This window comes from Lissotriton helveticus, chromosome 12 (genome assembly GCF_964261635.1).
Source record: "Lissotriton helveticus chromosome 12, aLisHel1.1, whole genome shotgun sequence".
NCBI lineage: Eukaryota > Metazoa > Chordata > Amphibia > Caudata > Salamandridae > Lissotriton > Lissotriton helveticus.
The window spans coordinates 871245149-871270228 of record NC_136073.1 but is presented as its reverse complement, the minus strand read 5'-3'; the positions used below and the strand labels follow the sequence as shown (position 1 = coordinate 871270228).

Sequence of the window (25080 nt, the reverse complement as noted above, 5' to 3'; positions counted from 1 at the left end):
GGAATCCTAATAAAGGAGTATGTGTTTGAGCCTGTTCTCAAATACCAGAAGAACATGGGCATATGCCACTATCATTCCTGGTGAGGAAGAAAGACAGCGAAGAAGAGTTTTGTCTGATTCTGTACCTGTCAACAGTTAATAAAAGGGTCAAGAGAGATACGTTCTGAATGAAAGTGCTTATTAAGATATTTCCCCATGTACATCAAGAGACCGGATGTGTACTGTAGACTTGTAGGATGCATGGTATTGTAATCCAATCTGCAGAAAGTAACATTTCCTAATATTCAGAATTGGCATTAGTCCCTCCCAGTACAGAGCCTTACATGTGGCTTGAGGTCAGCCCTTCAAGCTTTCTCGAAGTACACATCGGTGATACCACCCTTTCTTAGTCACAGAGGGATTTTTATATACTCTTACCTTGACAACTGACTCTTAAAAGACAAATCTTAGCTGAAGCTTTATCTAGGCTTAACATTGAAAAAAAGACCTTGTTCAAGATCTGGATCTCTGATTAAAAACGGAAAATCCTTCAACCTAAAGGGCAGATTGTACATGTGACTGGAAGATGAGTGGAACTAGAATACTGGGGATTGACATAACAGGATTAACTACTCAGACAATACCACCATCAAATCCTTCTCACGAGGTTGTTAGGTTTTCAAAAGAAAAACACGTTAAAGGGGGTTCCATTCTTGTAGCTACCTCAGAGTCAGACGGGCGTAACAGACTCCTCACTAGAGGGATAAGGAACAAACATGGATGACTTGCTGATCCAAGCAAAATGGTTATCCATAGAATAGCAATACCATTTCAACACGCCTGAAATGACAAATGTCCATTTAGTCCATAGGTATTCTCATTTCACAATCAAATCCAACTTCATTGTCTTTCAAACAGACAGCTCCGCCATGTATCACAAGGAATGAGGTCTAGATCAATCATCCTCTTGCAGGTGTTACGGGCATTTCAGAACTGGCTGCTAGTGAGGGACAGTTGAATCCCAGAAGTCCATCCCTTAGGAGTTCGGACTTACACTTTTTAGAACAAGAGTGGTGTCAATCACTTTCACATGGACACTTCTCTTTGTTTAATTACCTCTCTTATCTAAATGTATTCTTCACTGTTTTTCAATTGGTCATTTGTAAAGCAGACTGAATCTTTAATGATTCAACGCTTCAAACCTAACTACAAGGTGAACATCCACCATTTGGCTAGGACAGTTACCTTCTAGGTAGCTTTTGCTTCAGCTGGAATGATGAGTGAGCTGCAGACCGTTCACAGTTCTTCACCCATAAAAACACTTCCTTAAGACTTGTCCTTCTTCCCCCTTATGGTCATTTCTTTTTTAAATTATTTATTTAATTGAATTTTTGCTTTTTGACAGTTACAACAACACATTGAGTCAAGACAGCCATAATATTCCATTGACATTTGATCCTGGTGGTCTAACAATCCTAGATACCACACAGTACCTGACCAGCTGGGGGAGAAGAGAGAAGATATGATGGGGCAAAAATGCGGCTGGAATTTTATTGTCTAGTGTAACGATAAGGGAGGGTTGTTATCACATGTATCCGAGTGCTTGCCAGGTTTTAATAAGGTGATGATCGTGGCTTCCTGATGGGCTGTCACAACAAGGCAGATAGATGCTTTGCCCCAACCCATGGATGAGTAAACAATGGTTTCGGAACCACCCACCATCTTAGCTCTTCAGTTGCCAGAAGAAAAGGACACTTACTTATTCCTCAGAGTGCTCAAGGAGCAACACAGTTCCTTGGCCTCCTTACATATTGCCAGGAGGTGGGGAGTCAGAAGGTATGTGTATTATTTTTAGAAGTTGGCTGAACAGCTGTATGCTCATAGGACCTTGCCAGAGGGCAAGCTTCTAATTACCTCAGCTATATTCTTTTCGGACAATGGTATGTTAAGGGATAGGCAATGTACTAGCTCCAGCCGTGCAATTTGCGGTAGTCTCTAGGAATGTTACAATGTCCCCGCACACTGCATCATGATGGGAGCTATACAAATTGTTGCCGTAGTTGGCATATTTGGTTAGTATTTTATCTGCTGTCTGTATCTTGAAGCCTTCCTGCTGACAAATCTCAATAATGTCAGTATTTGTACCGGTTATGCCCACTATGATTCTCTAGTAATGCCATCTGGTCTCTTCAGTTCCCTTGCTACCTTTCAGGACTTTATCGACAACCTCTTCAGAGATCTTCTAAACTCTTTTGTTGTAATATTCATAATCTTCTGCCGGACAAAAGAAGAACACCAACCACATGTCAGAGGAGTGTTGCAGAGACTAAGAGACCATTCCATGTATGCTAATAGAGAAATATGCTAATCTCAGGCCACTACTATTACATTTCTAGACTTTCATCTCAATGACCAGAAACACCAAATGTAATCCAATAAGAGTACAGCTAACAAGAATGGACAGTTCCATGAACTTCAGAGATTTCTTGGTTTTGCTAACCTGTAGCTACAGTTCAGTCAAGACTTCTCAAAGTTCAGTCAAGATTTCTCAAACAAGGACTTCCCACTTACTCAATTTACCAAGAAAGGAGTTTTCTTCGCATTTGGCTCAGAAGAGAAAAAAGGAATTAAAGTAAGTTTCACAAGTGCTCCAATATTAAGACATCGGGACACTCATTTAATTTCACTTTAGAAATTTACATCTTGTTTTATGCTATTAGGGCTATTCTATCACAATGCCATCCAACCACCACAGGCCTGCATCCTGTAGGATTTTACTCCTATACTTTAAATGAGAGTATGTAGACAATTTATGATACAGTGTTACTGTGGTGATTTCCCCCATGCGCCGGAGAACGGACCCGACAAATGGCCTATCAAGGACCAGATCGGAGGGACCGAGGCCCTTATGAAGACACCGGGGAGCAGAGACGGCGCTGCTGCACTAGACACAACACAAGAAAAGGCAGAGGTGACGGGAGCAACACCCTCCCTCCCCCCTCATACCCGAACAGGTATCCTGACTATTTCCTTTGTTCCTTCCTTTCCGGTACCCTACGGAGGAGTACAGCAAGCCCGGAACAGAACCCTGATCCCGAAGACAGCAACCTACGGACTTAATAATCTGGTGTTTTCCCCATTTCAAGAGTTGGAGAGTTTTCTTTTGTTTCCACCCATTTTGTGACAGAAAAACCTGCCCAGGACCTAAAAGACTGTACTGTCCACAATAATAAAGGAGCTTATAAACCATTATAGTGACTCTAGTGTGCTCACAAGAGGTAGGGCGGGTTTACCTGGGCGACCAAAAGCTCACAGTTACTCTCCAGAAATACAGCTGTCCAATGCTGGCTACATTATCGGGTAGGGGCAGAATATTCCCTGTTACAGTCTGAACAGACCATAAGAACTGGGTTATCTCAAAGCAATGCTATGCTCCAATCCTAGACGTGCACAGCTGTCTCTTTTCTTTTTTTGTTCCAATATAAGATCACCTACTGGCATGAAAATTGTCACATCAAGGCAGAGAGATGCTTTGCCCCGATCCATGGAAGAGTAAACAATGGTTTCGGAACCACCCACCATCTTAGCTCTTCAGTTGGCAGAAGAAAAGGACACTTACTTATTCCTCACAGTGCTCAAGGAGCAACACGCTGCTTTCCACCAACAAGAATGGCTATGGAAAGACCTTTTAGATAGGAAAAAACTTTGTCATGGCATTCAAGTTGTTTGTATATACCTGAAAACAACTTTCAGTAACGTCTTTTATACCATGCCTTGAGACACTAATAGCAGGGCATGCAGGACATAGAAAGACCACTGAGGTCCTTAAACAACATTTTTTGTGTGAAAAGATGGATTAGGGTGTGAAGAGGTACATCAATCTTTGTATCAAGTGTGTAAGAGCGAAATCAACACACACCCATAGTTAACCCAGGCTTTACTAAAGGACATAGTTTGCCTTTTAACACTTACTGCAGTTATCATCACTGATAGAGGGTTCTAGCTTCTCTCTATTCTGGAGAGAATGGAAAGGTGCAATGACATGAACGTGTGCATGCACACGTATGCATCATGATACCCCTGGTGTCATTGTCATTCTGTACGCGCGTGCATGTGTGCTGAAGTATGCATTAAATCCAGAGGAATTCTTGATAATGAAGTGTCTCCAAGCAACATGCAGACAGCTCACCAAATCAGCTGAAGCAAAATACTATACCAGTACCATCAAAGAAGCCACCAAGAGAAACTGAACGCTGTTCAAAACAATCAAGCACTGCATCAACCCCCTGCCAGACCCATCTAATCCCCACTCCACAAAGAATTATAATGCTATCAACCTTATCTTCTGTGAAAAAATACACAAGATCTGAGAACACATTCATGATACCAAGCCTGCTTCAATTCTTACACCCATCCTATCTCGTAGAATACTGCAATGATCAGCTCTGTCTCTCCCAGATTTTGCTGACATACTCAACTTTCTCAAAGCCAGTTTTGATGAAGATGATGGTTTACCAATGTCCTTCATCAAAACTCTATCTGGAGATACTCTTTTAATCCTACTTAACATTGTCAATGCTTCCCTCACTCAGGAAGTCTTCCCAGCAGGTCTCGTAATGGCCAGATCTTCCCACTACTAAAGAAACCTAAACTAGTCCCTGATGACTTCTCCAACTACTAGCCCATCACTCACCCTCCATTCATTATCAAGATCATTGAAAAAGTAGTCCATGTTCAACTCCAAGACACCATCAATCTAAATGTTTCCTGCATGACTACCAGTCTGGCTTCAGGTCATGGTGCAGCACGGGAGCTGCTACTTTACACATCGTACATTATCCCCTCTTCACCGCAGTTGGGAGATGGCCCCCACCTCCTGATATTGCTGGACTTCTCAACTGCGTTCGACACAGTCGACCATCTCACCCTCAAACCCACCCTAGCGTCTCAAATGGTACTTACAGGCAATGTCTTTCACTGATTTCCTTCCTACCTTTCCAACCGACACACTAGTTATTTCGCATGGGCCCGTCCAGGTCACAAAAGATCCCTACTACCTGCGGAGCCACCCAGGGCTCATACTGTATTATGTGATCTTCAACCTATACATGGAGACTCTTGGTGCTCTGCTCAGATACATCATACAGATTAACCAAAAGCCAATGAAACACAACTCTACTTGAAAGTCTCCTCTGTCTTAGATATCTAATGTCTCAAACACTGCTTGCACATCATCCAGATCTGGATGTCCAGTGCCTACCTGAAGCTCAAGTTAACTAAGGCAGCCTTCCTGTTATTCGCCAAAAACAATAAACAAGATACAGAACAAACCTGGTTCAATAACCTAAACCTTGACGTCTTTGAGCCTCAACTTTCACTGAATGTTGTCACTTGGATTCACACTGGACACCAACCTTACCCTCAAGGAACACATTTACCAAAAAACATAAAGACAGCCTGGTCCCAGCTCTCTCTTCTAAAGAAAAGCAACCATTTCTTCCAGAAAATGATTTCAGAACTGCTGTTCAAGCCCTCGTATGATCGCTTCTGGATACTGGTCAAGTCCTTTGCCATGGTCTCCAAGACACCAAACTGGTGCTCCTTAGGGGCATCCTATATGCTGTAGCACACCTCATCCAGGGCCTAAAGAAATATGATCACATCAGTCCCACCATGATGGAGACTCCATTGGTCAGTTCATTGACTATTTTTCCACCATGATGGAATTCCATTGACTCCATTGACTCCCCTCACCAGCCCACGCTATCTTCAAAACCAGCTGCATCATATACAAAGCTGTCAGGACCAGCATCCCCGCTTATTTTCAGACAAGCTCACCATCTTGGCATACCTACAGCCGGGACACAACCAGAGTGCAGTCTAAGAAGTGTAGAAAAGAAAAGACAGCACAGCAGGCCTTTTCGATCTATGCAACCAGGATCTGGAACAACATCTCTGTAACCATCATTAACCGTCCCAATACTGTTCCAATTTAGAAAAGAGTTGAAGACTCACCTCTTTAAAGAACACTACATCACAATTCATTAACAATTCTCAACCTAGCTCCATCTCCTTTTACTTGCTGCCTTTTTGCTTGTCTTTGACCATGTGCGGTGCTCCACTTCATTTTGGCTAGATTTGCGCTATAAAAATACCATGTACATACATATATATACATGTGCGTGCGTGCATCCGTTATGACTTGGCTATTATGCATTTTTTCTGAGAATAAAATTCACCACTAAAGCACAAACATAATGTTCAACCAAATTATATTTTTACTCACCACAATGTAAGCTTCGATCTGTAAGAAAAGACATAACAAAAAAAATAACATTTAACTGTGTATCCAGTAATCCACAACAACGTTTATATGTTTGCTTCTTTATCTTCTGAGTTATGAAAAGTAAGTCCGGTAGAAGCAGAAACAAAACTGGTTTCAAGGGAAACTAGGAGAATTCTGTAATTAAGAAGCCAGGCTTTAACAGGGTGTATGCCTGAATGAGAGGAGGTCGTAACAGCAAATCCAAAAGAAGCACCCAATTCAGTGTGCCCTAGGAAGCGGGCAAGCTGATACCTATAACATAAAAGGTCTAGCGATAACTCCGCCAGGCACAATGACGAATAACTGTCCAACCTATGGTATCTAATCAATTAATGTAACTGGAGGAGTTAGCTGCATGAAACATCACCGAAGAAATGCTGATGGACCTTCAGGAAACCTAAGTATAGTGTCTCTAACATTTTATACTTGGATGTACCCAACATGGCCTTTTATTGAGACTACTGTGTGGACAATGGTGGTGTACTCTAGGGGTACATTACAAGTGCCAACATAGGCGGGAATACTGCTGGTTGTTATTTACTATTGCTATCAGTGGTGCACATCCCATGCATTGATACCTTCTGCTGTGTCCACTTAAACTCTAAGAAAATAATCCTCAGGAAGGCACTCAATTAGTTCTTTTTTCTCAGTAACAGAGAACAGTGCACTTTTCAAAACAATACCTCGTCTCTTATGGTCAATATTCTTGTTTTATTAATCTGCAATGATATTCAAACATGTCTAACACATATATGTATAGCAAATGTTTTTTTTAACTAAAGGTTGGTTCTTCAAAGCTAAACAAAGAAAATAAACAATTCACTTCCAAAATTAATAAACTATAAGAAATATGTTCGAGGCATGTTTGCTGCTGAATTCACATCTTATGCATAGATTGCCGCCTAGTGTTGGGTCCGGATGATTGCACATTGTTGTCCTGGAAGAGTCTTCGAAGTATCACGAGATAGGTGGCGCCTCCCCTGGACTACAGTGTGCATGGGCATCCTTTCCATCCTCAGATTGTTTTTTTTCTGCCATTGGGTTCGGATGTACTTTCCTTAACTCCAGTTCGGAAAAATTTCTACAAGGCCAAAAGGTCTGTCGGTATTGTTCTTTCGATCGGTGCCGTATTCTTGTTCCAGTTTCTTTCGAAGCAGGACGTTCAAGAGCGCCGCGGGCCTTTTCGACGCTACAGGCCCGATCATCGATGGAACGGAGCCCGTTCAAACGATGCCCCCTTTGTAATTCAAAATACCCGCACATCGATGTACACCCGGTGTGCAATAAGTGCTTATCACCAGACCACAACGAGGACAACTGCCTAGCTTGTGCTCGGTTCCGGTCGAAGAAAACGCTTAGGCTCCGACGTGCAGCAAGACAAACGATGACAAAGCCAGCGCCCGACCCGGTGAATATCTTCGACAAAGACGACGATGAGGTTGTCGAGACTGAGGATCCAGAACAAATGTCAGGTCCAGGTTCGGAGCACGACTCCAACTACTATGAAGACGACGAAGAACACGTCGCTGAAGATGAAAACGACGAAGAGGTAAGGGACGACGTGTCCCCCATTGGAGCCGTCGATGACGACTCGAGTGATGAACCAGGCCCAACAGTGGGTACTGGGCCTAAACAAGACACTCTTAAACTTTCCAAGGCTCCGGTCGAGGCATCGCCGAAAGGCCTTAGCCAAGATCATATTAAGCATTCTATAGCCCCGCGTCTCGGCCCGGCTAAGAATATATCACATGAGCCATCGGTCGCCCAAACGAAAGCGAAAACGAAAGCTACCGAGGAACAAACGTAACCGAAACTGCTAAAGTCAGCCATCGGATCGAAGAGTGCAAACACATCGGAATCGACGTCGAAGACAAGTGTCGACGACCCTTAAAGGCCAACCGCAAAGGGTGTCGATCCGAAGATTGGTGCGCTAAAGTCCCTCGCTAAAGCCATGCACGTCGATCCAACGAGGTCGGCGTCAACGGACAGCAACACAAACAAAGGACTCGACTCTCAAAAGGCCCTCGAACCGAGGCACCGAGTCGAAAAACAACAGCTCGTCAAAGCCCTCGAGCCGAAGACAAAAGGCGCCTCCAAGGAGCAAGTCGAATCGACAAAAAAGAGCGCACCACCTACGCAAGCACCACTGTCGACGCTAAGTAAAAAGCACGCCGACAAAGCAAAGTCTGTCGGTCCCATATCGGCGCAAGGACAAAATGCGCCGATAAAATTCGGTCTGCCCCCAACAGCACGGCCTAAGGCTACCGATCCGAAAAAAGGGATCGAACATTCCAAAGCTGTAACACTTGGAAAAAGAAGTCATCCTCAAGAAGCAAGCGTTATGTATCAGGAGCCCTCCTATGATGAACAGTCAAAGCTCCATATCGACGCCGACACTGGTACACTTACTATTTATCAAAGAAAGATCAGGTCAGAAAATCCACTAGAATCCTATAAAATACCACTAAAAAAGAAAAGGGACTCTTCCACATCGCCTGTCCTTTTTCAGAGTGTGCAGTACCATGACCAAGACACTTATGCATACTCACCCACACGCTCAACTGAGGAGCTAGGGTACACCTATGGCGAGCAATATAGTTACCCTGCGGACATTGATCAAGATGACCAGGCTCAAACCTGGACAGACACTGCTGACCAGGGGGAGTCACAACCTATCCCTGATACTCCCTCTTATCCTGTAAAAACTTCGCCCACAGAGGATACAGCGGCGTTTAGCGCACTAATAGAGAGGGCAGCACATAATCATAATGTGGACATGCATGCTGACCCAATTGAGGAGGATTTCTTGTTTGACACTTTCTCCACTACAGAGAAATCAGTTAAAACATTACCAATGTTAAAGGGTGTCCTCAAACATGCAGGAGACATTTTTAAGGAGACCACCAGAGCAAGGGTTATTAACCCCCGAATTGAACGAAAATACAGACCGGCGCCTGTGGACCCTACATACATTAAGGGACAGTTGCCGTTGGACTCTCTGGTAGTCTCCAATGCTCGTAAACGTGCCAACTCCCAAACTACTGGTGATGCTCCTCCTCCAGACAAAGAGTCTAAAGTGTTAGAAGCTTCTGGGAAGAGGGTGGCTGCACAAGCAGCTAATATCTGGAGAATTTCCAACACACAGGCCCTATTAGCCAGATATGATAGGGCACATTATGACACATTGGAGCAACTGCTACAACATTTGCCTGATGCATACAAAGAAGGTGCAGAAACACTAATACAGGAAGGGAAACTCATATCCAACGCTTCCATTAAATGAGCGCTGGACGTAGCTGACACTGCAGCCAGAGCCATCAACACTAGTGTCATGCTCAGAAGGCATGCTTGGTTGCGTATCTCAGGGTTCAAACCAGAGATTCAAACAACTTTATTAAATCAGCCTGTAAACCCTGATTTTTTATTTGGCCCTGATGTGGACTCCATCTTAGAAAAAATTAAAAAAGACACAGAGACAGCCAAATCTATGGGGGCCTTGCAGTCTCATAATTCAGAGGTGGTTCCTTTCGTCTCTCCAATAAGAGAGGAGCTTCAAGAGGACAGGCATCCCAGCAGACTCAATACAACAAAGGGAACACGCAAACCACCTATACTAAAACAAGCAGAGGTGGATACCGTGGCAACAGCAGTAAAGGCAGAGGACGAGGGAATAACACCACCAGATCCTCCGCCAATACTAAGCAGTGACGCCTTGTCGCTGCCCCCGGACCATATAACACCGGTCGGGGGCAGATTACAACAGTTCCTACCAGTCTGGGAAAGCATTACCACAGACAATTGGGTAAGACAACTCATTCAGTATAGTTATTGTCTAGAGCTAACGTCCACTCCACCCAACATACCCCCAAAACACCGTCCTATGTCCGCAGAGCACATAGACTTATTGCAGCAGGAAGTTATCAGCATGCTGCAAAAAGGGGCCATAGAACTCGTCCCTATATAGGAACAGGGTACAGGGGTGTACTCTCTGTACTTCTTAATCCCCAAAAAGGACGGGTCTCTCAGGCCAATACTAGAACTCAGGCCCCTCAACCAATACATCTTGTCAGAACATTTTCACATGCTCACTATACAGCAAGTTCCACCACTACTCAGTCAAGGAGACCTCCTCGCTACCCTACACTTAAAGGATGCGTATTTCCACATACCAATACATCCAGCACACAGGAAGTATCTCAGGTTTACCATCCAAAACCAGCACTACGAATTCAAGGTACTGCCTTTCGGGGTGACCACAGCCCCCAGGGTGTTCACCAAGTGCCTAGCAACAGTGGCTGCACACCTACGGAGAAACCATGTTCACGTCTACCCCTATCTGGACGACTGGCTCGTCCAAGCAAAGTCAGCCCAGCAATGTGCCAGTCACGTGTCCCGCACTATTCACCTCCTACACAGCCTCGGATTCTCATTAAACTACCCAAAGTCTCCTCTTCAGCCCGCCCACGTACAGCAGTACCTGGGAGCCACAATAGACACTCTGGCAGCCAAAGCGCAGCCAAACTCAGCCAGAATCAACAGCATTCAGCTACTCATTCAGAAATTCAGGCCCCAACACTCGCTCACAGCAAGGGTGTTTATGCAGTTGATAGGCATGATGGCCTCCTGCATTTTCATAGTCCCTCATGTGAGACTACACATGCGTCCGTTCTAGCAGTGCTTAGCACGGCAGTGGAACCAGGCTCAGGGACAATTGACAGACCTAGTGTTGGTAACCGGTCGCGCCTACAGCTCTCTGCATTGGTGGACACTACAAAACCTTTGCAAGGGACGACCGTTCCAAGAGCCTGTACCACAAATAGTGCTGACAATGGACGCATCTCTCCTGGGGTGGGGAGCGCATGTTCTCCATTACACAGTGCAGGGACTATGGACAACGCAGCAGAGGCTGATGCACATCAACCTGCTAGAACTGATGGCAATCTTTATGGCGCTCAAAGCTTTCAAGGTACACTTGTGCAACAAAGTCGTGTTAATCCGGACGGACAACATGACTGCCATGTACTACATACAGAAGCAGGGAGGGACACACTCTCCACAGTTGTCCCATCTAGCGCAAAGCATGTGGAAGTGGGCCATTCAGAGAAACATCTTCCTCATGGCGGAACACCTCCCGGGCAAGGACAACCAGATAGCGGACCTGCTCAGCAGACACAGCCACCAGATGCACGAGTGGGAGATACATCCCTCCGTGCTGCAGCCGTACTTCCAGCGGTGGGGTCACCCAGAAATAGACCTGTTCGCCACAAGGGAAATCGCAAAATGCCAAAACTTCGCTGCCAGATTTCCACATCCGCAGTCTCAGGGCAATGAGATATGGATGAACTGGTCAGGCAGGTTTGCGTACGCTTTTCCCCCAGCCCCGCTCATACCACTAGTGGCACGCAAACTGCGACAACACTCCATGACTCTAATCCTAGTTGCTCCAACATGGGCGAGGAAACCATGGTACACCACGTTTCTAGAACTTTCCGTGGTTCCTCATCAAAGGCTGCGATTAACACTCAGCCTTTTAACGCAGAGCCATGGCGACATTCAGCACCCAGATCCGCAACAGTTGAACCTGGCGATATGGCTCCTGAGGTCATAGAGTTTGGTTACCTCAACTTGCCTCTCGACTGTATGAATATTATCAAAGAGGCAAGAAGGCCTACAACAAGGGCATGCTACGCTGCGAAGTGGAAACGGTTTGTCATCTATTGTAAAAAAAATGACATAAATCCGCTAGATGCATCTACTCAAAACATCATATGTTACCTCCTACATTTACACAGATGCAATCTGACTTACAGCTCCATTCGTATACATTTAGCTGCGGTGGCAGCTTATCTTCAAAACAGGCAGCACCTTTCACTCTTCAGGGTACCTGCTAGTAAAGCTTTCCTGGAGGGACTCAAACGAATCATTCCTCCAAGACACCCACCTTCACCTGTCTGGAACCTCAACGTGGTTGTCACCAGACTAATGGGACCACCTTTTGAACCTCTACACTCCTGTGACATACAATTCCTAACGTGGAAAGTAGCTTTCCTAGTTGCGATTACATCACTCAGAAGAGTTAGTGAGCTGCAAGCCCTAACTATTCAGGAGCTATTCATACAAATTCACGCTAATAGGGTAGTGCTGCGAACTAACCCTACATTTATGCCAAAGGTGGTGTCCCAGTTTCACATCAATCAGGCTATAGAACTGCCAGTATTCTTCCCTAATCCAGATTCCGTGGCAGAACGAGCTCTGCATACTCTTGACGTTAAAAGAGCTCTCCTGTACTATATACACAGAACAAAACTTTTCAGAAAGACTAATCAACGGTTTGTTGCCTTTTCACCACAGCACAAAGGCAACCCCATTTCCAAATCAGGTATAGCCAGATGTATTGTTAAATGCATACAAATCTGTTATCAAAAAGCTAAACGCACATTAACAGTTCCCCCAAGAGCGCATTCCACACGCAAGTTAGGGGCATCCATGGCTTTCCTAGGAAACATTCCTCTAGAAGACATATGTAAGGCAGCCACATGGACTACCATACACACATTTACCAAGCACTACTGTACACTCCAAACAGCAAGCTGCTGTGGGACAGGCTGTACTCAAAACTCTTTTTCAAACTGCTGCAGCTGGCACAGGCAACCGCCGCTAAAAGGGGACTGCTATACATTCTATGCATAAGATGTGAATTCAGCAGCCAACATGCCTCGAACGGAATATGCTACTTACCAGTATGCATCTGTTCTTGGCATGTAGGGCTGCTGATATTCATATCGCCCTCCCTCCTCCCCGGTGCCTGTCGCAGCTGTAGCATTTAGAATTATTCTCTAGCATGGACATCACTTACTGTATCATACTCCATCCCTGCCACAATGGCGCAAAACAATCTGAGGATGGAAAGGATGCCCATGCGCACTGTAGTCCAGGGGAGGAGCCATCTATCTCGTGATACTTCGAAGACTCTTCCAGGACAACAATGTGCAATCATCCGGACCCAACACTAGGCGGCGATCTATGCATAAGATGTGAATATCAGCAGCCCTACATGCCAAGAACAGATGCATACTGGTAAGTAGCATATTCATTTCTAACTTCTCTTTTTAATGAATTATTCAAAATGAATATCATGGTCTAGCACTTTGCTGATGTAGGATAACAATACCATGCCGTCACATAAATCATATACATCATGTTCATTTAAACCGTATATCGGTGTTAATCTATTTTAGGAAAATCAAGAGCTATGTACCAAGGATTTAAGTAGTTTGTGGGAATAGTAATGGTTTGACCATGTATTATTAGGGATAAAGTACCCCCGGCCGTACATGATAAGGATATTGTAAGTCACCTTGGAGTTCCAAAATGTTATAAAGAAATCGGCCTTTGCCATATTCCTCTTTATGGTCATAGAAGTCCAGTATATCCTTATAATGTACGGCAGTATACGCGTCAGTCTCTAATTTCTTTATAATTGGTGATTTGTGATGCAACTAGTCACCGGTTACAAAGAAAAGAGGTTGGAACTTGACTATAAGTTATTACAGTCGAGTTCTGAGGTCACATGGCCAGTGCCAGAGCCAGCAGCGGCGGAGGTGAAAGCCAAGTCAGGTCATGGAGCATATTTGAAGCAGCTGTTTAAAGCAACAAGACAGAATGTTGCTTTTCTTTCTTCTGCTCTATTTTTTTAGCTTATAATGACAAGCAGAGAGAACATGTTTATTTTTTGCACTCCTTAGATAGTTAGAGAAAAGTTCGAATATTTCTACTTGTTTCTACATATTCCAAGCTACTGCAGCTTGTTTTTTACATATTTACAAAAACAACTAACTTGAATTTAACTGTTTCTAATATCTGTTTGCAACAAATATCTAACAGGTTTTTTATGTGTTCAATTTTGCACTAGAGGCTTTATTTTTATTCTTTGTGTTTGCAAACATGCTGTCTCTTTTATATAAAGGAGCTACGTACCAAGGCTTTAAGTAGCTTGCGGGAAAGGTGATGGTGTGACCATGTTTTATATGGTATAAAGTACACCTTGGTGTACATTATAAGGATATTGCAAAACACCTTGGAGTTTCATAACCTTATGTAGGAACTTGGCCTTTGGCCCCATTCTTCTATATGGTTATGGAACTCCTTGCTGACTTGCAACATCCTTATAATGTGCAGCAGAGGGTACTTTAGTAATTATATAAACTATTACTATAAGTTTGATCCTTGAAAAAATTTAATAACTTATTCAAGTACACATTTACATCTTTTTAATGAGATTAAACAAAGTTAATTTGCTGCACAGCATACCTGAGAAAAAGTAATCACTTACATTGCTTATTCATAAAAATAACATGCAGCAGATGCCTTAATTTGGTAACCAACAGCCATTGTTTGCTGGACCTTCAGTATAAACAGAATTTCTTTTTTTCAAACCCCATAATATATTTACTGTATCTTTTACACAGGAGACAGTAACATTAACCACTATCTGCAAAACATATCTTACATTTCTAATATAGTAAAAGAAACATTATCTGATTTACTTTTCTTAAGTCTCAAAATGTCTTTACCTGGTTTAATAAAAATAGAAAAGTAAACTAAATGCCAACTCATGGCTGTATAATATAGCTTCCATTTCTACTAAGGCAAAAGATGTCACCATCTTTGATCTAATGCCATGTTTTAGCACTATCTTTCTATATTTATCTCATCCCTGGTAGTTACAGTTTCTGAGTGATTAAAGTTTAAGGAAAAGAAGATTGTTAAACATTAGATCTGAAATAAAGTGAAATATTCTTATCAGTGTGTGAAGGGATACTTGAAAAATATATTAATTATGATCGCATTTATGTTGCTCTCTTTTAAAATACGCTAACTATCTCAAAATGTAGTAAAGTGCAACTAATGTGTACTACCGGAAACAATTATTGAAAACGCAAAGCTCTAGACTCAGTTTTAAATCATTTTACACATTTGTATTTGATCAATTTGAAATTTGAACATGATTTTCCGGTAATAATTTAACATTGGTATACCGTTTAAAAAAACATGTTTTTATATGGCTTGTGTGATTGCATACTATTGGTAGTCTCTATCAATAATTTGATGGTATGAAATATATTTTTGACTTGCAGATAAAAAGTACTATTACAAAATATCTCTTATGATTTACAAATCTGGCAATTAATGAATGTTCATTTTATTTTTTTAGCCAAATAGAAGCCAGTTTTAGTTGTGAAACACGTTGTCATAGAGGTTTTTTATCTAGACAGTGTATACAATATTGGCAAAGAAAAAGAAAGTTAGAGGATACATACTTTAACAAAGCATGAAATGTTGGAAATCATCACACTGATTGACATCTGTACATGTATAGTCTGTATCCAGGATAAAAAGGCTACCACATTTATTTACGTTTATGTTAGAACACAATTTACCTTCTCATTGGTAGGCTGAAGATCAGGTGTGACCATGAATATGTTTACCAGCACTGCAAAAAAGACAACATAATGTAAGCTTTAAAAATTTTAGTTGCTGATAACTGATATATTTTTATAAAGGGATGTGTGTTGAGACCACCAAAGTCTTCACTGAAATAAAAGTACAATGTTATATAAGTATTGTCATATAATTGCCTGATTTTACAGTCCTTAAACATTGAAAAGGGCAAAAGTAATTAATCAGTATGCTGAACAGTTTAATGCTTGTATCTGGACAGTCAAGGATTAAGATTAGAAAGCATTAAGTCATGACAGATATGGAATACATAAATGCAGAAAACTGATAGTGGTGAGAATCACAAGACTCAGCTTAACTTGGCATTGTGCTGCCACCGAAGGCTCTGCATATCCAGCTGCTCTGTCTCAGCTTTCACAGAATTACCATGCTTCCTTTTTTCGGAGAGTTTTAAATAAACAGACACTGAAAGAGTACTTTAGATCTATGTCTAATATAAGTGCTGTGTTTGTGGACCCTAGTCTAGTGAATGGACTAAGGTGTGCAGTGTTCAAACACTATTACATCAAATTCACAGTACAAGTTACCATTTCAAAGATTCATTTGGTTGAATTAAAAGCAGTGTAATGTTTATCATAGCCTAAGGCTTTAGACATTGTAACTTTAATTCTATACTCACTTCATTAAAAGAAAGAAAAACTCCAAACATCAACGGGTGAGGTGAGAGTTGAGCCTGCACCATTCCTGTCAGGGGTCACTATATCTCCGTTTTCGACCCCATGTGTTACACAAAGGGCATCTCTCTGTGCTCTGCTCACTTGCTCAGGTAAGTGTACTATTCTGATCATATTTCTTTAGAACTAGGGCAAAATTAGGCCAGCATTTAGTTGCTTCAGCAGTGTGGGCAGACTGTGTCTAACTCTTCAAAAAAGGGCTGTTTAGGCCTTGTGTATCCTGTAAGAAGACTTAATTCTGTAGAACCTTATAAAGGCTGAAACACTATATATGAAGACGTCAGTATGGTTGACTGAACTCTGGAGATGAAAACAACAGTAACATTGTTAACAAAGACCCCACTGGCTATAACAACGCAGTCAACAAGAACTCTAACAATGATTATGATAATGTTGTAAATGGAATCATTGTCGACATGATGATGATGATCATCATCATCATGTCGACGGCGATTACATTTACGACAGCTCTGTCATCAACGGTACCGTTGATGACAGTACCGTTAACAGTGAAGAGGTATGCTGTGGTGGAGAAGGCAGAGATTCTCCAGTATTGGGGTGTCTTTCATAGATTCACGTGCCTGAATTATTCCCCGTTGTAAGCAGTGGGAGTCCCACGGTACATAAAAAAGCAATAATATGCACCTAGTAACCAGAAAACCTTGGTTATAAACAACCAGGAAGTAAAGTAGCCCTAGGCTACAAGAGAAAAAACGTCCACATTCGTGACTATCATAGTCATTTTGTATAGACACTAGAGCACTACACATAACAACATTGGAGAAAGATTCCTTTTCCCCTGTCAACTTATGTGCTACATTATGACATTCCAATATCTGTGTCTAGTTCTTCCCCTCCACTGCTCCTTTCGAGCATGAGTTGTAAGTTACACATTGTTAGGCATTTATTGCACAAACTTGAGACAGTGTGGAGCACGCTTGAAGCGACAGATAATTAACCGAGTGTGCCGCATCCTGCTACCTTAGCTCTCCGCATTGCTATGTGGGGGGGTTTTTGGTCCTTGTTTTGGTTTAAAACATCTGTTGTTGTTACATTTACACGCATTCATTATGATAGAGTTATGGCTTTGCGTGTCTCTCATATGATGGCAATAAAGTTTTTAGTATCAAGCGAACACAGGGCAACGTTCTAGTTGTTGTTCTGCCCGTTTCCCACGACGTGCGTCACATGTAGTATCACGTCGTCACGTGATCGCATGTGAGCTCTTGTACCCGGAATTGCCATGACTCTGCAATATTCGGGCCAGGGAGGACCCACTGAGGTTCAAAGCGGGAGCGTACTAGTTCGGAAGTAAGTGTTCCCGGGGGTGTGGGCGGGGGGGGCAACCAGCCTTTGTTATTCACTACGGGTTGCTAACGAAGTGATATTCCTTACCTTTTAGATCCCTGGTGTACGTTTCCCCTCCCTTTTGGACCCATGATGCAACTAGCATTTTAACCTGAAGTAAGCTGTTTTTCTCTTTGCTGCTGCTGCTGTCCTTTATGCAAAAAACAACAAGTGATGGACTGAATGTGGATCAATGTCACACACTCCCCCAGTCAAAAGATCTGGGCCCAAATCCATCGTTTTTTTGCACTCCACACCACCCTGGGTCAGATAATGGCTTTATGCAAATCAGCTCTGACCCTGTTGCCCCATGGGAACAGTCCAGTCCGAACTACAACAGCCATATCTTTACCAGACCGGAATCAAGCATCCGAGGACCGGACCGGTTTCGAGGTAACACCTCTCTTCAGCCCGGCTAGCTTGACTCCAAGTGGTGTGGAGTGCCTGGGACCCACGTCTGGGCATCCCCAGCGCACCTAGGGCGGCAATTGCAAAAAACAACAAGTGATGGACTGAATGTGGATCAATGTCACACACTCCCCCAGTCAAAAGATCTGGGCCCAAATCCATCGTTTTTTTGCACTCCACACCACCCTGGGTCAGATAATGGCTTTATGCAAATCAGCTCTGACCCTGTTGCCCCATGGGAACAGTCCAGTCCGAACTACAACAGCCATATCTTTACCAGACCGGAATCAAGCATCCGAGGACCGGACCGGTTTCGAGGTAACACCTCTCTTCAGCCCGGCTAGCTTGACTCCAAGTGGTGTGGAGTGCCTGGGACCCACGTCTGGGCATCCCCAGCGCACCTAGGGCGGCAATTGCAAAAAACAACAAGTGATGGACTGAATGTGGATCAATGCTGCTGTCCTTTATGTGCACCGTTTTATCTGCCCAAGCTTAAACTCAGTCACGATGCCAAAGCAAATTTTAAGTGCACGTTTATGATGAATTTTTCGCCCTAAAAACACTGAGCAATGTCAAGATCTATATTGTAGAAACACGAGCAGAGTATTGCTTTTGTTTGCCACTAACGGCACATTTTGCACACGGACTCCTGTGTGTAAACAAGCCCCGCCCAGGAATTTACCTTGTATGGCAGGACTATACTGTTAGATGCACACAGTGAATCATGTGTGTTTCTGTACGAGACATTCTAGTAGTTTTGACTTTTTACTTCATAGCATGGGACTATATTAATGCTCCAATATTTTCAGCCTGCTTTTCAATTCGCTCTTGCCATAATGTTAAAAAGTTTGTATGTCTCTCTGTTGATTTCTGTTGCAGGCTCTGAGGGTCTACGATTCTCCGAGAGGCCACACTAGTATTACCGTGAGTTATACTACAGACACTGTTCCTCAGGTTAGGGTGCGCACCCACCAGAATGTTCTCCCCAGAGGCTCAGGCTCTCAGATTTTCTACTGCACGTCGTGTGAAGGGAGTCTCCCTGAGCTCTGCTCAGTACTTCACTTTTCTGACTGGATTTCTCTCCTTTAGGATGTCATCTACTAAAAAATCTCTCTTCAGGCCTTGTGAATCTTGTGGGAAGCTCCGGCTTTTTTCAGAAGATCCCCACAAAAAGTGCATCTACTGCCTTTATCCTGATCATGAGGTGAGAGAGTGTAAGATCTGCAGGACCTTCCCTCAGAAGACCCTCAGAGATAGGGAAGGACGCCTACTTCTGTGGCTGCAGAAGATTAAAGACCAGGATAACCCTTTATGTGAGGTGGGAAGTGTGACCTCAGGGTCATCTGTATCCTCCAGAAAGACGATGGCTGAGGAAGATCTATCTTCTCCTGGGGCTAAGGTGTTTAGGAAAGTTCAGCCCTCCAAGGGTTCTTGCTTGCCTTCTGCAAAAAAGGCTTCTCCACCTTCTGGATCGTCAACTGTATCCCCCTCCCCTAAAAAGACTGGAAAGTCTCTGGCATCTAAAAAGCTTCCTGAGAAGGTTTTTCCTCAGAAGAAGAAGACCCCGCCAGTCGACGGAGTCGTCGACGGCTCCTCCATCGACGATTATCATCATCGACGCTACTTCAACGTCGACAGTCACCTTCTCGTCGCCGAAGCCAAAGATGATAATGTCGTCAGCCTCTTCTCCGCTGGTCTCTGTTGCAGTAAGACCTATCTCGTCCACGAAGGTAATGCCATTTATCGTCGACACACCGTCGTCGGAGACGAAGGGAAGAATGATCCCGTCGACGAGTGCTCCGTCGACGAAGACCACCTCGGCAATGGCTACATCGTCGTCGAAAACTACCCCATCGATGGCTACCTCGTCGACGAAGACTGGCTCGACGTCGACGACCTCACTGTCGATGAAGACTACCTCGTTGTTAACGGCCACATCGTTGACGAAGACATCGTCAAATGAAATGAAATGCCGGCATTTGTAAAGCGCACAGCTACCTCCGCCGGAGGTGTCCCGGCGCTGTCCGTATACCGCTTAGGAACCCTTCCTGGCTTTTTCCCTCTGAAATGTCCACTCCTGGGCGACCCCAAGGTGAAGCCAGGCATCCCAGCACTGTTGGGGCTGTTGTGGAGATTAAGCAAGCTATTGCCCAGAGTTGCAGAGTGCGACCCATGATTAGAATAGGCACCGAGGCGAGAATTATCAGGTCCGAGGAAATTGAGCCCAAGACCCGCCGAGGCGGGTATTGAACCCTGGTCCCGGACCAGACCTCTGCATCAGGGTCTGACGCTCTAACCATTTGAGCCACACTTCTCCACAAGAGAGTCAACGAAGGATGCTTCGCCGTCGAAGGTATCGTGGACAAAGATTACACCATCGACGAAGTTAAATGTCTTGTCGGCACCATCTCCTTCGACGACGGCAAAACCGTCTACGCCTCTTCTATCAACTTACACGGAACTGCAAGTATGGTCCACCACACTGTCTACGGCCTCCTTTGCCCCACCGGCTACGACAGCTTCTTTGCTTGAAAGACGGAGCTCGTCATTGCAAGCTCTATCATCACTTAAATTACCTGACCAATTGCTGGATTCTGATGACGACAAGGAGCAATATGATGTAGACGACAGATTCCGCACTGCTACGAGTCCGTGAGAATTGCTCATTAAATATCAGGAGGAAGATCAAGACGAGGAACCGTTCTCTGAGCCTGTGGATCAAGCTCCTGCCATATTGCCCACAGCACAGATGCCTTTGGCCCTACTCAATATTTTGCAGTTCATGTTAGACGACTACTATCGTCGTTTCCCTCCATCTGAGTCGGCGGGGTCTCTCCCATCAACTCCCATGCCCCAGGCCTCTGCATCTTCCTTGAGATCTCCAAGACCACCTTCTCCAGCGCATCTCACCATTCTCAGGAGGCTAAAACCACGGATGAAGATAGAGAGGAAGGAGAGGTGGATGACAAATCTGTTCTGACGGAGTGGGATGAGTACCAAATTCAGATGCCATCACTTTCTGCTCCAGCTACGGCTAACTCCCCTCCAGTAGACATCGGAGGATTCCATCTCATGATGGAGAGAGCTACTAAGAGATTTCTGATCCCAATGGAAACAAAGAAAGACGATTGCTTTCTTTATGATTTTAAAGACCAACCGCGAAGGCCAGTCAAAACTATTCTCATCATTGACTTCATATGGAAGGACGGATTAAAAATGATGGCAACACCCAATTCTCTTCCTGCTGTCTTGCCCCGGTCAGACAAGAAGTATAAGGCACCGGACAACTCTCCTGCATGCCTTATAGGACAACCTAAGGCTGATTCAGTTGTCGCCCAAGCGGCACAAAGACGGGCCAGGAACCCCTCTTCTCCCATATCTGCTCCACCAGATAGAGACAGCAGACAATTAGATTCTATCGGGATAAAGGTCTCCACTATGGCAGCAACAACTGTACGTGCCTCAAACTCCCTAGCGATATTAGGGAGATACGACAGGCAAATGTGGTCAGACATCTCTCCCTATGTTGAAATGCTACCAGAACCTGCGAGATCTGAGGCAAGGCAGATATTGCGAGAAGGTGAAGTTACTTTGGCAGAAATGATCAACGCAGCAGTAGATGTGACGTCTACAGGATTCAGGCAGCTAGCGGGTGCAGCTGTGCTGAGAAGGCAGGGATGGCTGAAATCCACATCTTTTTGCCAAGAGGTCCAAACCAAGATAGTCGATATGCCATTTGATGGCGAGTTTCTTTTTGGCCAGCATGTTGACGAGGCCCTCCAAGCTATGAAGAAGGACACGGAGACGGCGAGATCTTTGGGTAGCCTTCAGTTTCGCAGGTTGTCACTTCGAGGTGCTAAAGGGTGTGGATTCTTTTCCAAGAGGAAACTACAATCAGCAGAGGTCATACCAAACCTCTCAAACTAACCAGAGATACCAGCCCTACAAGCAACAGTCTTACGGACAGCGAGGTAACTCTTATAAGCAGTCAAGAAGAAAGCCCTCCTACCATGGAAGAGATTCCACTAAGAAGCAATGAGACACGCCACCTGTCACCATCTCTACCATCCCCCCAGTCAAAGGTTGGAGGAAAAATATCCCGATTCTACTCAAACTGGTCAGCAATTACTACAGACAAGTGGGTCCTAGATATAGTGGCCAGGGGCCACAATTTGGAATTAATCAAGATCCCTCCAAATTCTCCTCCCAAGGGCCCACCTCCAGTTCATATCAAGGAGTTGTTTACCCAAATAAATTTGATGATACGGAAGGGAGCGATCGAAAAGGTCCCTTGTTTGCAAAAAGGAACAGGTTTTTACTCAAGATTTTTCCTCACACGGAAAAAATCTGGAGATTGGCGCCCCATCCTCGACCTGCGCGCCCTCAACAAATACCTGAAAAAGTTGTCCTTCCGGATGTTAACACTTCAAGAAATCCTCCAGCTTCTTTTGGTGGGGCATCACATGGCCACCCTAGACCTTCAAGACGCTTATTTTCATGTGCCGATCCTCCCCAGACACAGAAAATTCTTATGATTCAGAGTGGCTGGCAGGGATTATCAGTTCAAAGTACTTCCCTTTGGACTTCGGTCAGCGCCCCATGTTTTCACAAACGTTCTAGTTCCGGTGGCAGCCTCTTTGCTTAGAGGGCATTCAAATCTTCCCATACTTGGACGATTGCCTTATCAAAGCGAGTTATTTTAAAAAGGCAAGCGCACACATTCAAAGATGCCTTTCACTATTGCAGTCTCTGGGCCTCTCCATCAACTTTGAGAAATCTCATCTCATTCGGTCGCAAAGAAAGTCCTTCTTGGGAACCACACTGGACACCCAACTCACTCAGGCTTTCGTCTCAAAAGAAAGACAACACAAGATCTGCAAGCTAGCTCGCCTTATGCAAGAAAAAGAGTATGTTTCAGTTCGGCTGTTCAAATCTTTCCTAGGGTTGATTTCGACGACATCATTCACATAACTCCTCGGATGCGAGTCGCCTTTCTCTGGTGGACTCAGATGAAGAATTTGCAGAAAGGATGTGCCTTCTTGGCAGAAGTACCAAATTTCACCATCACCACAGATGCTTCTCTCGAGGGATGGGGAGCACACCTTCAGGGAATGTCTGTCAACGGAAAGTGAAATGTGCAACAAAAGAAGTGGCACATCAATCTCCTTGAGCTGTGTGCCATTTTCTTGGCCTTGAAGTCCTTTCGAGCAGTAATCCAAGGGGCTTCGGTTCTAGTTTGGACAGACAATACAACAAGTATGCAATACTTAAACAAACAGGGCGGTACAAAGTCGGCCCTGCTCTCTCAACAAACCCAGGAGATCTGGGACTGGGCATTGAGTCAAAAGATCAGCATTTCAGCTGTCCATGTTCCGGGGATCTCCAATGTTCTAGCGCAGTGTTTCCCAAACTGTGGTCCGCGGACCCCCAGGGGTCCGTGACACATTCCCAGGGGGTCCGTAGGCAACCGTTTTAAAAGCACAGAAACGTTTCTTGTATAATTAGCAGCTTTACAGCAACAATAAAAGTGTCAAGAGAATGCCAGTGATTAATGTACCTGCTGGAGAGCAAGGAGAGTTTTGTTCAGTGGCAGCTTTGATTTAACTAATGTAGCACAGAGGGTTAATGTGCCTACTGCAAAGAACGTGTAACATGCATCTTAAAAGCAGTATTTTATGTGCCTAGGTTCGTGGTTACTGCTTTTGTCACAGAGTTTCTTTTGTTACTGTGCACTTCATAAGTAACAATCGTAATCTAGCAGAGGGACCTATAAACTGTCATCAAAGAGCTGCTTGCAAACTGCATGGTACCAGTTAGTAACTTATATTTTGTCCCAGTTATTCATTATCCTGATGCTGCTAAAAAGATATATTTGGGTGGAAATACATGTTTAATGTTAAAGTCAATGCTAGCCACTGTGTTATGTTCTGAATCCTGAGTTTGTGCTTTTCCAGACCAAGCACGCTTTAAACATTTTATATACACACTGATTTACATGTATGATTCAATCAATGTCTCTATATGTGTGTGATGTAAAGTGCTCTGACATCCTACAATAGTATGAGAGATGCTATAAAACAAATGAAATACATATGACAGAGGGGCTACTACTTCAATATAAAATACTAAGGACCAGATGTACGATCTGTTTTTATATGCGCGAACGAACCCGTTTGCGCATGCAAAAACCCATTGGGCCATGTACATAGCCTATTTCGCGAGTCGCAATTTGTTTCGACTCTCTAAATAGGTTTTGCAACTTGCTATTTGGAAGGGGCATTCCCTTCCAAATAGCGAGTCTCAAAACCATGTACAAATGTTTTGCGGTCGCAAAACAGTCACAATTACCACCTACTTCAAGTAGATGGTAATGCATTCGCAAATGGGAAGGGGTCCCCAGTGGTGCCAGGGACCTCTGCCTGCCTTTAGAAAATGAAACAAAAACGTTTCATTTTCTTTTTTTTTTAAATGCATGGTAAACAGGCTGCATTTTTTTAAAAAAAAATGCTTTATTTAAAAGCCGTCCGAGACATGGTGGCCTGCAGAGCCCAGCAGGCCACCATCGCTGGGAGGGCTGGCATTCCCAATTGGCTCCCAAATTGCGAGAGGCTCATTAATATTAATGAACCTCGCAATTTGCGACCCCATTGGGAATCCCAAACAGTGTTAAACACACTGTTGTACATTTCATTTAGCGACTCGCAATTTGCCACTCGCAATGTGTCACCAATTGCGAGGCGCTAAATCAAATGGTCGTACATCTGGCCCCAAAATCCTTAGTACTTGGAGTATTTGTTTTGTGTGCACACGTGTGTATTTTTTTCGAAT

The 25080-nt window shown here is 44.0% G+C and overlaps 1 protein-coding gene across 2 annotated transcripts in view; it reads right to left on the bottom strand.

The window, feature by feature from the left end:
- The window catches only part of CPAMD8 (C3 and PZP like alpha-2-macroglobulin domain containing 8), a 1183022-nt gene that overhangs the window by 1074392 nt on the left and 83550 nt on the right, over positions 1 to 25080 (bottom strand). For both annotated transcript variants that reach the window (XM_078671323.1, XM_078671324.1), the window contains exons 5-6: positions 15745 to 15797; positions 6266 to 6283 (exon numbers count right to left, since the gene is read on the bottom strand). In XM_078671323.1, the coding sequence (XP_078527449.1) occupies positions 6266 to 6283; positions 15745 to 15797 (71 nt within the window). The remainder of the gene's footprint in view (positions 1 to 6265; positions 6284 to 15744; positions 15798 to 25080) is intronic.